General features: G+C 33.0%; 1 protein-coding gene across 1 annotated transcript in view; it reads right to left on the reverse strand.

The window, feature by feature from the left end:
* The window catches only part of M6 (neuronal membrane glycoprotein M6), a 579,933-nt gene that overhangs the window by 23,754 nt on the left and 541,179 nt on the right, over window positions 1-15,000 (reverse strand). Inside the window, 1 exon segment of the mRNA XM_067093049.1 lies at window positions 5,405-5,524. Coding sequence (XP_066949150.1) covers window positions 5,405-5,524 — 120 coding nt within the window.

Genomic DNA, 15,000 nt, shown 5'->3' on the forward strand with positions numbered 1-15,000 from the left:
TGGTCCTGTACTCGAGGAAAAAAGAGAGATTGGACGGGCGGAAATGATGACGATCTCACTTCGAGGGCGTAGGATGCGTCGCGTGATAAAGACGGCATACATGAGTGGGAACATCGCGATAGGATACATGGGTGGAAGCCTCGTTTAGGATTCCACATTTCGAAAGAGAGGTTGCTTACTTAAGTGAAACTACCATTGGGATACATGCACGCTTTGAAAGTCTGGGGTGGATACATGAAGTCTAGTCTGGGATACATGGGTGGATACTTCGTGCGTCCTTTTTTTAAAAATAATTTGTTCTGAATTTATCTCTGCTTACGCTAATACCCCTGCCATTTAATTATTCATGACTTAGTCAATAAGAAATTATCGAAGCAATTACTCGAATTACGACGGCACGTGACAGGCAACTGAGAAGCAATTGAGAAAAATAATGGTCTTACATTATTTTTCTTAATTTCTCAATATTATATAGCAATTTTCTCTTTTAAGCATCACGACAATTTTCTAAAATTATCAACAATCTATTATGGTTTCTTTGTATACACGCATTGCTTTAATTAGGCAACCTTGAAGTTAAATTATGGCAGTCTGCACTTTAAAAAAATTCTCTTATGTATGTATACATTTGAAATGGACAAAAAAAAAAAAAAATCTCAAAAGCATCTGAAAAATTACATACATACATCCACACACACACACACACACATATATATATATATATATATATATATATATATATATATATATATATATATATATATATATATATATATATATATATATATATATATATATATATATATATAGTATATATATATATATATATATATATACAGTATATATATATATATTATATATATACAGTATATACATATATATGTGTGTGTGTATCATGCGTGACTTTTTTATATTTACAAATGTGAAGCCACACATATCGTTGAATATGGGCTTTACTAAACCTTGAGAATAACTCAGAATAACTTAAGCAAAGGGAATTATAATTGATAAGTGCTTGTCCGCCAGCCAGGATTCGAACTACGTCCACTTTTAGAAACAAGGATAAGCAGTGACTTGAACCATACATATGCATGTATGTATGTGTGTGTGTGTATAATATATAGATAAATATATATACACGCATATGTATATATACATATATATATAATATATATAAATATAAATATATATATATATATATATATATATATATATATACACATATATATACATATAAAAACACACACACATATATGTATATATATATGTATGTATATATATATATATATATATATATATATATATATATATATATATATATATATATATATATGACATAGCTTCAGTAGCCACACAGTTTAATCTACATTAACAGTTTTGGTCTTCAATGATCTTCAGCTGGTAAAACGTCTCTTCAGAATGAATTAATAACGTGAAATTCAGAATGGAAATTCCCTAGATATCAACAGCCGGTGGGTGACAGGCCCACCGCTACCAGCCACGAGTTTCATCAGCGTTATATGGTTTCGGTGGCAACCAGCATTGAGAACGCTGTAGGGTTTCTTATTCAATGGATTACCGAGCGTGTTTACATAATCGTCAGTCGAGTGAAACTACTTTACGAGAAATATATACCGTTCAGTGGCTGACGACAAGTACCTGTTTGATATTGAATAAAATACAATATACCGGTGGGCAGGAAAATTGCCCATATTCTTTTAATCAAATGTTTTATAAACGAATACAATAAATAAGCACACACATATATATATGCATATTTATATATTATATATACATATATATGTATGTATATGTATTCATATATATCTATATCTATGCATGTATATATACTGTACATATGTATGTATACACATATATGCAAATTTATATAGCTATAGGACATAACCAATTTTGTTGCATCACTTGCAACCCTCTTGGTACGCTCGAGAGATTCCGGGTAAGGAATATTTTACTGTAAAAATTTTTTGTAATGGAAGATACCAATTGACGTTCAATGTGACAAACTGTTCCGGCTGAAATCTTCACCTAAGCCTCATTTCGATAGAATGAGTATTCTAAGACACAACTGCAAACAAGTAAAAAATGCGCCGAACTTTCATCGGCGCAATCGAGTTTTCTGTACAACGTATAATGCTGTATGGACCGAGGCCGATGAAACTTTCTACCACGGCCCAGTGGTGGCCTGTGTTCTTGAGCGGTGCCAGACGCACGAGCATGGCTAACTTTAACGTTAAATAGAATAAAAACTGCTGAAGCTAGAGGGCTGCAATTTGGTATTTTTGATGGTTGGAGGGTGGATGATCAACATACCAATTTGCAGCCTTCTAGCCTCGGTAGTAGTTTTTAAGATCTGGGGACGGACAGAAAAAGTGTGGACGGACAGACAAAACCATCTCAATAGTTTTCTTTTACAGAAAACTAAAAACCTGATATGCAAATGCTTCGATTTCGTAATTTCCATGGAGCTCTGTTGCAACATGTGAGAATGATCTAGTAATCTGAATCTTCATTTACAAAATAAGAACATGAAAAGTTGCAGACGTAACCACGCAAAATGTTACTTCCATTCGTAACTCATTTGTTCTGGTTAATATCATCAGCTTTTCTGGCGTTTGTTTGTTTTATACTATTCTGATCTTAAATGTTTTAGCTTAATTACACTAGCGTTCGTCATCAAGTAAATATTCCTAATTCATTAATTTATAGTTAGATGTTCATTTGCCATATGTTTTGCTGGGAATTGGTGCATTTTTCAATTTTCTTTATTATTTACATATTCTTGATATATACGTTTATTTTCTGTAGTCTTTGCTGGAGAAAAAGTTTGGCTTTTTATTTCCTTCGTTTATTTTTCACCTTTCTTTTTCTATATTTTATCTGAGGAGAAATAAATCTTGTTTATTCCCTTTATTTATTTTTCACTCTTATATAAGTGTAATTTCTTTCTTTTTTTCCGATGAACAGGTAAATCTTTTCATTCCCTCTATTCATTTTCTATTCTTACTTTTACTTCTATTTTCTGTATTTTTTTGGGCCGAAAAAAAAATTGTGTATATCATATGAGCAATATACCAAAAACATTCTCCAAAGGAATAAAATTCTGATACTACGAATTTCAGAGCTGGCATACAGGGGAAATATACTTATTAATTCCACAAACAGTCTGAAGGGTTACTTATCATGCCCTGGCAACCTACCACTCAACAATGCGGCCTATTTCTTAATTGCCAGAGCACTACAATGAAAACAAAACTTACAGGACTCTCCAGGGGGATCTGATGGTACATAAGAGGTGAAAATTAAAACACGTTCAAGTTGAAGAAGTTGGACAGCCATGGGCAAGAATGAAGATTAAAAGGCGGAAGAAAACACATCTGGGGGCATTTAGAAGGAATATCAAGAGTGCGCCATTAGCGACTCACCGTAGGCGGTAACCTTCCAACAGCTCCGAAGTTCCAAGTCAATATGGAGATATTATTTATGACTGTCCTCAAAATAACAACAAAAAAGACAGTAACACAAAAAGACAACATCCATTTTGTAGTTTATTTGATGTATTCAGACAAAACAAATACGTTTATAATACATGCAAAAACTGTAGATCACGATGCAAGGAAACAACATTGAGTGTGGCCTTAACTGAGACAGATTGAAGCCAGTCGCTCGGCTTAATTACAAGGGTAACACTAGCTTACGAGTAAAGGCTATAAAAGAAAGCTGAGTACCCGAGAAGGGCAAAGACTGGGGTATACTCACAAGCTATTTATACGGCCATTTTGGGCCTCAGTGTTTTCAAAAGCTCATACAGAAATCAAAATGGAAACGCTGTACCGACGAGGCAGTTCATTTAAAGCACAGAAACGCCCGAAGCCCCAAAAACCGTTCGTTCTTCTGGACCGGAAAACAAAGTACACATTGGGCCTACCATTTTCCTCTGTGTCGGGTTAGTCGGGGAAAGGAAACAGGAAAAGGAAACTGAAGAAAGTAACTGAAAAAAATGAAGTGAGTGGACAACAAAGGAACTAAAAGCAATTAACGAAAATAAAGGAAAATTGTTGATTTATTTTTTGTAATATAAGAAAAAATCAAGATAGAAAGTGAACATTACCAAGATATACCAAAAAATGTAAACAAATTAAAAGTTACTGTTTATTTAGCTGAAATCCCTTAATGATCCAGTAAGGTTATTAGTAACGTACTTGAATACGAATAACAATAAAAGAACATCAGTTTGTATCTTTTATTACGAAAGATTTTACCGTGAAGAATTTCTAACCAGACATCAGTTTAAAAACAAAGCCCGCTAATTTTTTCAATGATAAAAAAAATCCAGGAAATAAAAGAAAGAAAGTAAATGAAAACTATTACAAAATTAAAACAGTAAAAAAACCATTAACAATGGCCAGTTGACACTTAGGTAAACTAAGGCTAAATAAATAAATAAAAAAAGATGTAATAAAGAATCACGGAAATCAATGAAAGCTAAAAAAAAAAATAAAACAGTAAAAATTAAAAGTTAACACTTAGAAACTGGATCAAAATAAAAAAGATGTAATAAAGAATCAAGGAAATCAATGAAAGGAAGTAAAAAAAAAAAATAAAACAGTAAAAAATTATCAAGAACAGCCAGTTAACACTTAGGTAAACTAAGGATCAAAAATAAAACACAGATATTAAATATTAAAAAAACACAAGAAAGACATTCAGTATAATGACATTGATTAATTTCATAACAACATGAGAAATCAACCAACTGAACTAAATAATGTTTAAAAATCAGGCAGCAAATGCAAGGCTACTGACTATTACTCAGACGCCATAACCATAAGCTACAAGTATCTATAACAAGCAAGACTGCGAAATCCTACAAGCTACATTCAACATACCAATTACATACTGTACTCTTTACATTCCAAGAGATTAGCCAATCCTACTCAACATACTCCCCAGCATCCCACAACAATATCCATTTATATGTATGTATATATATATATATATATATATATATATATATATATATATATATATATATATATATATATATTGTATGTATATATATATTTCATATATATACATATATATATATATTTACGTTATACATACATATATATATATATATATCCTCAAAATACTGTAATTGACGAGCAACATGCCAAAATCTAGAGGAATCATCTTTCTGTACTGATAAAATCACCTACAATAAGATAAACAGAGGCAATGTCAAAATATCACGGGGTCTTCTACAACAGGCAAAGATGGAGGAGCGGATCACCCGCACTGCTGCAGGAGGATAGGGGGGAAGGGGGTAACCCTCTAAGGGAGAAGCCTTCTGCTGCTACTGCTCTAGGAGGGACGAATGATCACTGGGAAGACGTAGACATACCGCCCCAGCAGCAGCAACAGCAACAGCAGCAGTAGTAGCAGCAGTTGCCGCAGGCACAGCAGTCGCAGATGACGCTGAGTCGCAAACACCAGTATTCGCAGTTTCCCATCAGGGAGGGACCTGGGATTACCCACAATGCACCGTTAAAACATTGGGTTGTTCAGGAAACATTAATTTATAAAACACCACATGAACATCGTTCTCATCACACGCACATCGCATTTGGCATCATTTTTATCGGGGGTGGAGGGGGATACATAGAGATGGGGCTCAGGGGTACAGGTATGAAGAATAACAACTGACATTAAATGATTAGAATGAATTGGAAGTGAAATTTCTTGGAAGATCAGCATCATCGCAAACGCGATTTCATTTGTTTTCAGCTTTGGAGCCAAAACACAAAACAAATCGGGGAACTTTTTCCTACGTACTGTACATTTTCAGTTAGTAGTAATGCATTTAAAAACAATATACTTGCAATGAAAAAAAGGTAAATACAGAACACAGTGAAGTAATAATTATTCTAGACACCATCAAGACATAAAAGCGATATATTACCACATACACAGCCAGTAAAACATGGCGGACTAGACGCAGATTCAACGAGCCGAGCAACAGGAACGAAGAGCGAGTTGCCCGGGCCACTATTGACACTGACAATCTACAAGCTGCGTCTACAGCCGTACACAGCAGGTAAGCAGACACTAAGTACACCTATCGCTCGACCACCAACTCCCAACTGGATTATATAAACTAAATAAGCCAATTCTTTCACCACCACACCGCATATAAAACTCGGGACTTCCGGTATAAGCAAAGTCTCAATATAGATTTACGAATTCTACAGATAATTAAACGTATACGTGGACCCAAAGAAGCATAGGAAAAGCACGTAATTACTTTGCTGTTTGTGAAAAGATATGAAAATTTTTTTTTTATCTAAAAGAAACATTTGTGCACTTGAGAATATTGTGATTTGACAAAGCGTCCCTTCCCTCTCCCGAGCGTGCGTATCAAATCCAATTAGACCTACGTGAATAAGGCGTGGCAAACAATAATACTATGATACTATTAGGAAGCAAATAGATTCTAACTACTGTGGACGAGGCTAATAAAATAGGCCTTGGGAACTTAAGGAAGACATCGAAAGCTTCTACAGAAAACTTCTACAGCAGCAAAGGTTAAAACAACAACAACAACAATTATAGGTGTTCTAATAAAAGAGTATAAATCTAATGAAAATATTAATGGTAAATACAAAAAAAGTGTAAGTACTTTCTTTAAAAAGGTTTCCTTTATTAGGCAAAGTTCTATTTGCCATTCGAAGTAATAAATTAAAAAAAGTCTTTGTGCCATTGATAAACTGTCTTTGTTCTTTGTTCAGGAACAGAAGCAACGGTATTCAAAATAAAAATGTACCATCCACGAAGAGCAAGTAATAAATATAAACAACTCAGTACGTTGTAAGGGCATTTACCTTTAAATTAAAAATTCAAAGTGAACAAAATATTGATGTTCTAGAATACTCCAAAGTTAAAACATTTTAGCTTTTTATCTCATGTATGAACATTTATGGTATTCAATCTCCTGAATACGAGAGAGAGAGAGAGAGAGAGAGAGAGAGAGAGAGAGAGAGAGAGAGAGAGAGAATAGAGAGAGAGAGAGAGAGAGAAAGATATGTGACTGCAGTTTTAGAATAAGTCTGACATGAAATCCAGTAACCTACTTACAAAAATGATACATATATATATATATATATATATATATATTATATATATATATATATATATATATATATATATATATATATATATATATATATATATATATATATATATCTACATATACATACATATATATATATATATATATATATATATATATATATATATATATATATATATATATATATATATATATATATATATATATATATATATATATATATATATATATATATATATATATATATATATATATATATATATATATATATAGACCTGCTATGCTTTTACAACTCCGTTTGAAAATTAATCTTATTTCTTCTAAATTTTGGCCATTATCCTCGAAGGATTTATTTAATTTCAAACCTAAATTTTAGATTCTCAAAACTCCTATACATTTCTTTACATTACAACTCCATGTGATTACTATTGTAAACATAATACTGATTCTTTCCAAAATTAGGTAATCGGAGAAGCACACAATATCTAATTTGCATTTCTCTTAAAATTTGAAAGAGAATAGATCTCACTCAATTTTTATCAGGGCTAATATGCACTACTCGGTCCATCTCGGTATCATCCCCACTGAGGAAAACAAACAGATGAACGAACGAGATCTATGTTAATGAGACCAATGGCATTGTGATATTGCAGTTGACTTGATATTAATAGCCAAGGGCAGCTCTAGTTCGTCACTTCTCTTACGACAGAAAAATTTTAGTACACATTCACATACAAAATATATACATATATATATATATATATATATATATATATATATATATATATATACATATATATATATATATATATATAACTTTCCATATTTATATATATATATATATATATATATATATATATATATATATATATATATATATATATATATATATATATATACACATATATACTCCACAAATCACAAAATAAACACAATAAATATTCAACATATATACTTCGTAAAATATCATGTGTAATATATATAATATATAATATATATATATATATTCAATACTAAATTTATATATATATATATATATATATATATATATATATATGTATATATATAGATATATATATATATATATATATATATATATATATATATATATATATATATATATATATATGATTATAATCACTCTGACACGTGATTTACATACTCGCATTACCACAACGAAAATTACAAACTGGATGTAAATGCTGATCATTTTCAGCTTTTATTTCTAAGCCATTATAGAAGGACTTCGATAATGGTTTAGAAATGGAGCCTAAACTGGTTAGGATTTACACCCAGCCTTTAATTTTCGTTGTGATAATGACAGAGATATAGGTATATCTGTGTGTTTACTTAATAAATACGTAAAGCTTTAGTGCTACGCGAGTAACATGACTCGATTCGCTAAGTGCGGCAAACAGCGTAATGCCAAACAACCCTCGCACAAAAGAACTGAGAAAGTTCCTCCTCCAATATGGAGGAAATCCTTGAAGTCTCTCTTGGGTCTTTGTCTCGATCTAGCTCTAGATAGCCTGATAAGTTTACCAAACAAAGACTTTAGCTAACTGGCAGACTAAACAAACGAACAAAAAATGCTCACAAACCACAAACCATCTCCTCATACAGACTTCTTCACCTTCTGAGCCTAGTAAGTCTCTGACTTTTAATCCCGGGAAAATTTCAGGAACGAGTATTTAGGCCTATTGCAGGGAAGGGCATCTTGCATGGAAGGTAAACAAAGATTCTGGTTTGGGACACGTGAACCAGTAACAGAACTGTGTGTGTGTGTGAGAGAGAGAGAGAGAGAGAGAGAGAGAGAGAGAGAGAGAGAGAGAGAGAATGTTGTTAGTTAGGGCAAAGAGTGGCAAAGTGCACACTGATGGGCCTTGGGATTCTACCGGAGAGTATTGTTTATGTACACATAATTCATGTATAAATACTGTACGTGCACAAACACACACACATTACATATATATATATATATATATATATATATATATATATATATTACAGGATATATATATATATATATATATATATATATATATATATATATATTAGTATGGATGAATAATTCAGTTATTCATCATCTCCACGAGAGCTTGTCTCCATTCTCTTTTGTCTCCCGATTCGTCCAAGCATTTGACCAACCTCAATGCGCGATGTGTTACGTCTTTTTTCACCCATATACAGGCAAGAGTTTCAGGTTTAGAGACCAAAGTTGGCAACGGGTAACGTTGTTCCTTGTATTAATGAAGGTCAGTTCGCTTTATCTTCTAAGGCCATTTAATAAAAAAAAACACTACAAGTAAGAAGCAACAAAAGTAGCCAATTCGTATATTTCTCTACGTCAATTTTTTCAAGCAGCTAGAAACCAGAAAGCAATTTTTATTTTCCTTTTGTCTAATTTTTTGACTCTCAATTACTTAATATGTAGGAACCTAAGACTAATATGAAAAAACATTCTTCTGATGTAACTCGTAACATGACTAGGAGTTTTGCCTATAATCGGCATCTCACACAAAAACTAGCTACACTGAATAGATCAGCCGTGAATGCCATTATTTACCTGCAAAGAACAGTCGATTTAAAAACCAAAATAAATTCTAGGTCAAGAGCATTAGAATGGTAACCTACACGTAGTAGACAACAAAGAGAGATGAACTGGAGGAAAAATCTGTCATAAAAAAACGTTTAAGATGCGAAAATCATCTAAGGTATGAATGAATACTATTGTCGTAGTTTCGAGTGACGCTCACCTTCTGAGGACAGACAGGTCACTTCTAAAGACAGATAAGATTTTGTTCTATCAGGTAAGAAGATAAGACTTTGAGAGATGAAATGATAAGATTTTTGGTTTATCCTCTAAGATTTTTTGGTTTATCCTCTCTGAGGTGAGCTAGAAAAGATTTTGGTTTATCCTCTGAGGTGAGATGAAAAGATTTTGTTCCATCCTCTGAGGTGAGATAAAAAGATTTTGGTTTATCCTCTGAGGTGAGATGATAAGATTTTTGGTTTATCCTCTGAGGTGATTTTGGTTTATGATAAGATTTTTGGTTTATCCTCTGAGGTGAGATTTCTCCTCTGAGGTGAGATGATAAGATTTTTGGTTTATCCTCAGAGGTGAGCTGAAAAGATTTTGATCCTCTGATAATAAGATTTTGGTTTATCCTCTGAGGTGAGATAATAAGATTTTGGTTTATCCTCTGAGGTGAGATGAAAAGATTTTGGTTTATCCTCTGAGGTGAGATGAAAAGATTTTGGTTTATCCTCTGAGGTGAGCTGAAAAGATTTTGGTTTATCCTCTGAGGTGAGATGAAAAGATTTTGTTCTATCCTCTGAGGTGAGATAAAAAGATTTTGGTTTATCCTCTGAGGTGAGATGAAAAGATTTTGGTTTATCCTGAGGTGAGATGAAAAGATTTTGGTTTATCCTCTGAGGTGAGATGAAAAGATTTTGGTTTATCCAGAGGTGAGATGACAAGATTTTGGTTTATCCTCTGAGGTGAGATGAAAAGATTTTGGTTTATCCAGAGGTGAGATGACAAGATTTTGGTTTATCCTCTGAGGTGAGATGACAAGATTTTGGTTTATCCTCTGAGGTGAGATGAAAAGATTTTGGTTTATCCTGTGGTGAGATGAAAAGATTTTGGTCTATCCTCTGAGGTGAGATGACAAGATTTTGGTTTATCCTCTGAGGTGAGATGACAAGATTTTGGTTTATCCTCTGAGGTGAGATGCCAAGATTTTGGTTTTTCCCGAGGTGAGATGATAAGAAAGGCGATTATCACCTAAGATAAGAGTAACAAGTAAGAAAGAAACGACTATCCTTGATACGACCGAAGGCAATAATCTGAGCTAAGAATGAAACGTAACCTCAAGTGATTTATAGACGAGGCTATCACTATCGTCTCGGGTTCCCACGAGACCGTTCTTGCCAAGCGACACTTTGGAGGAGTCATCACTTGTTGATGCTCTTCATATGATTCATCTAAACATTTGTTTTAACCCATGATAAGATGCCCATTTAAATATACATTTAATATATACTTCAGACACATTCACGTGCGTACACGTGCATACACATATATGCATGTATATGTATATATATATATATATATATATATATATATAGAGATATAGATAGAGAGAGAGATGAGATCTTCATATTTATTTAGATTGTAAGATAGATACCAACTATGTTTGTATTTCTGTAAATGCACCAGAGAAATTTACTAGTGCATTTATGAAAGATGTTTACACAAAACCTACATAGGATAAGTCAACTGAATGAATGTTACACTTTTCATGTTTGATATATCGTAATCTTTTCAAAATAGGCCGGTTAATAAAAATCTACGATTTACAGTACAAGAAACTGATGAAAATGGAATAGTTTTTCTCTCGCAAAATATCCATCACTTCCAAGGAATTACTAAAATAATATACAGAAATTTGTCATTATCAGAAGCAATTATTTGAAGTTTAAACCAATTACTTCAGCAACATGTTAAGTCATTCAACGTCTTGGAAAAAAAAAACCCTATGAAACAAGACAAAATATTGACCAACGCTTCTCAAACATCAAACTTCAAGGAACAACGTCTCAAACCTTCCAAGGCAGCAACGCTCCAGACGCAGGAAACATGCTCCGATAATTCTCTAAGCAAATGCAACCCAATTCAGCTGAACGGCCGAGACAAGTGAAAACATCCGCCATATAATTAAAAACGATGACGATTTCGGGAAATTCTTAAGTTTTCCAGTAATTTGCGAAAGAATGACAGTCTTTAGGCGGTACGTCGATCTAAAACAAAACACCATTGATACATTAAAAATACTAAACAGCGTGACCAATTTTCAAAACGAGACCACGCGTAAATTTTGAAAGTATTTTAATGGAAACCCAACCACTCGGGAGCATTCTCAATACCATCCGGAAGCTTATCTCATCATGAAGGAGAGAGAAGGGAATAAACACGAAAATTCTTTGGGCCTGAAATAAATGAAAGGGAAAAATAGAAATTTACGGGAAACACTGCATAAGGATGGATATCTAGACCCCAGAAATGTACCTTGGCTATCAAAGTCTACGAGGGAAAAAGAAATGTCAAAACTAGCACTCACACTGCTATATTTAAGAAGGCATTTGCGCCAAATGCCCAACGCTACAAAACGCTTGAGAAAACGTAAAAATGCCAAAGTTCACTGTAGAGCACATGGGACGAGTTTTGAGGTGAAAACAGATTTTCCTTCAAACTGAGTGTAATGGGGTATTTCGGGTGGCTAACCACAAATGGGATGGAAAAATGCAATGCATTAAACTGGTTGCAATACAGCAATGTTATTACAAAGACGTTATATTTACCATCTCTGCCTCTCTTTTTTTACGTATATCTTTTGGTCTTGTTTTTCTTTACCAGAATAATTTTTCTTATACCTGTATTGTCTTTTTATTCGTGTATATTTGTTTCTTACTTTAATTAATCGTTTGTTTGCAAATTTTCGGAAAATTTCTGTCTAAGGGCTTACCACTTTACCAGCATGAAAAACTCTTCTTTAAATAAGAATAAGATTTATCCTTAAACAGACATCTTTCAGCCAAACTGTGAAACAAGTTATTGTTTTAACTATGCACATATCAATAAAAACACTCGCAAATGAACACACACAGATCTGCCTATGCGAAGGTTAGAACTATCGAAATGAAGAGTTTAGAATTTCAACTAAGCAATCCTATTAAAATACATTAAAATTACCTTGACAGAGAGAGAGAGAGAGAGAGAGAGAGAGAGAGAGAGAAATATGTTTTCATATAAATTCAATCATTTAACATTTAACTAACACATATATACATGTATGTATGTGTGTGTATGTATATATATATATATATATATATATATAATATATATATATATATATATATATATTATATATATATATAAAGCTGTTACCTTTAACAGGGAATAGTTTCAAGGAACATACAACACAACGGCCACTAATATATTCACCCTTTCACCGCGGAATATCCATACGAGCACAAACGTAAATACACAGCATCAAGGTTATTTTTCCGGTGTTACGTTAAAACTTGATAGATTTCAAAACAATACAGGAAAAAATCAAGCACGAAAAGGATAGAGAGATAGAGAGAAGAGAGAGGAAAAAAAAAAAAGTGTCAAGTGCCAAGAAACAGCATGACGCCACACGGGGTCGGATAATATAACGGAGAGTTGAAGGGGAAGAAGCAGCCGTAATTGTCAAAACAGTTACGTCCGCCATGATAACACTCTAACACGTGCAGGGGCGCGAGCGCGCTTGAATAAAGACGCGTGTGGTCGTCAGTTCGTCACCTTACATGAGATGAAAAATGGTGTAGTTCAATATTACTTCGTGCTCGATTCTTTTTGTTTCCTTTCCTTTATTCTCTATTCTTGTTATCCATTTGTTTTCAGTAAGTAATAACGAAGCGTGAAATAAACTTATTTATATTAGCGAATGATTCTGTGGTACCCAGTGAAGATACTGCAGTAGACATAATATTAACATTGTTAACAAAAGTTACAAACACGTGCTATGGCAAACCCATGCGCGCGCGTGTGGCACACACACACATATATATGTATATGTATATATATATATATATATATATATATATATACTATTTTATATATATATATATGCGTGTATATATTTTTATTGTGAGTGCGTTATTATAACATTCGTCTTCGATCAGATAGCGTCGCAACAGACATATATTAATAATAGATTTGAAAATGTTAGAAGTCTGTGAGAAACGTAAAGCGTGATCATGAAATTAAATATCGTGCATATAATTGCACGAGGCTACTGCAAAGATTGCGAAAGGCAGAACGCGAAACACATTTTTGCAATACCGCAGTTGCATAGCAGAATATTCATGCAACTGGCAATACTCACGACAGGAAAATTATTCCACTGTAAATTTTGGTAAAATAGCAACGCAAACGCATATCTCTGTGTCGTATCTTATCTAGAGCTATACTTTATATATGTTATATATATAAATTATATATATACATACATACATACATATATATATATATATATATATATATAATATATATATATATATATATATATATATATATAATATATATATATATATATATATATATATATATACACTGTATATATATACACTGTATATATGAGGTCGCTTTACTAAATAGACCCGTGGGTTTATCTAACGTGGAAAACAGAGTCACAGAAAAATCTATTGTGCCTCTGATGACCTAAGCAGTGAAATGAGTACCTGGTGGTCATTCGACTGTGATGGGTCACAGCCTGGAAAGCCTTGAAGGGCATGGGGCAAGCATCCTCAGCCCAAAATGACTTGCCGATAGCGTAAAGTTAGATTATAGATTATATATATATATATATATATATATATATATATATATATATATATATTATATATATATCCTCTCAACCTCCTATGAGAGCGTTACAAAACTTCATACGTTGCGAAAGCGTATTAGCATCTCATTAGCCTTTCAAAGAACTCTTCTCCTTTAATACTTTGCAGTGGCATTTTCTTTGTCAAAACGGCGTGGGCGACAAACAAACGGTGCTGGGTATGACAGCAAACTTAAAAGATTTGTTTTGCACTTTTTCCGAGTCGGCAAAAAGAGCACAAACGTTAATAAACATAGTATTTGATTCGACTCTACGAGGTTTATACCTAATATAAAATAATTATAAGAATATGAGCAATAACAAGTTATTATGACCATTATTGTTGTTCTGGTTATCATATGATCACGGAAAAAACCACAATAAGAGAGAGAGAGAGAGAGAGAGAGAGAGAGAGAGAGAGAGAGAGAGAGAGAGTAA

This window comes from Macrobrachium rosenbergii, chromosome 49 (assembly GCF_040412425.1).
Source record: "Macrobrachium rosenbergii isolate ZJJX-2024 chromosome 49, ASM4041242v1, whole genome shotgun sequence".
Lineage (NCBI taxonomy): Eukaryota > Metazoa > Arthropoda > Malacostraca > Decapoda > Palaemonidae > Macrobrachium > Macrobrachium rosenbergii.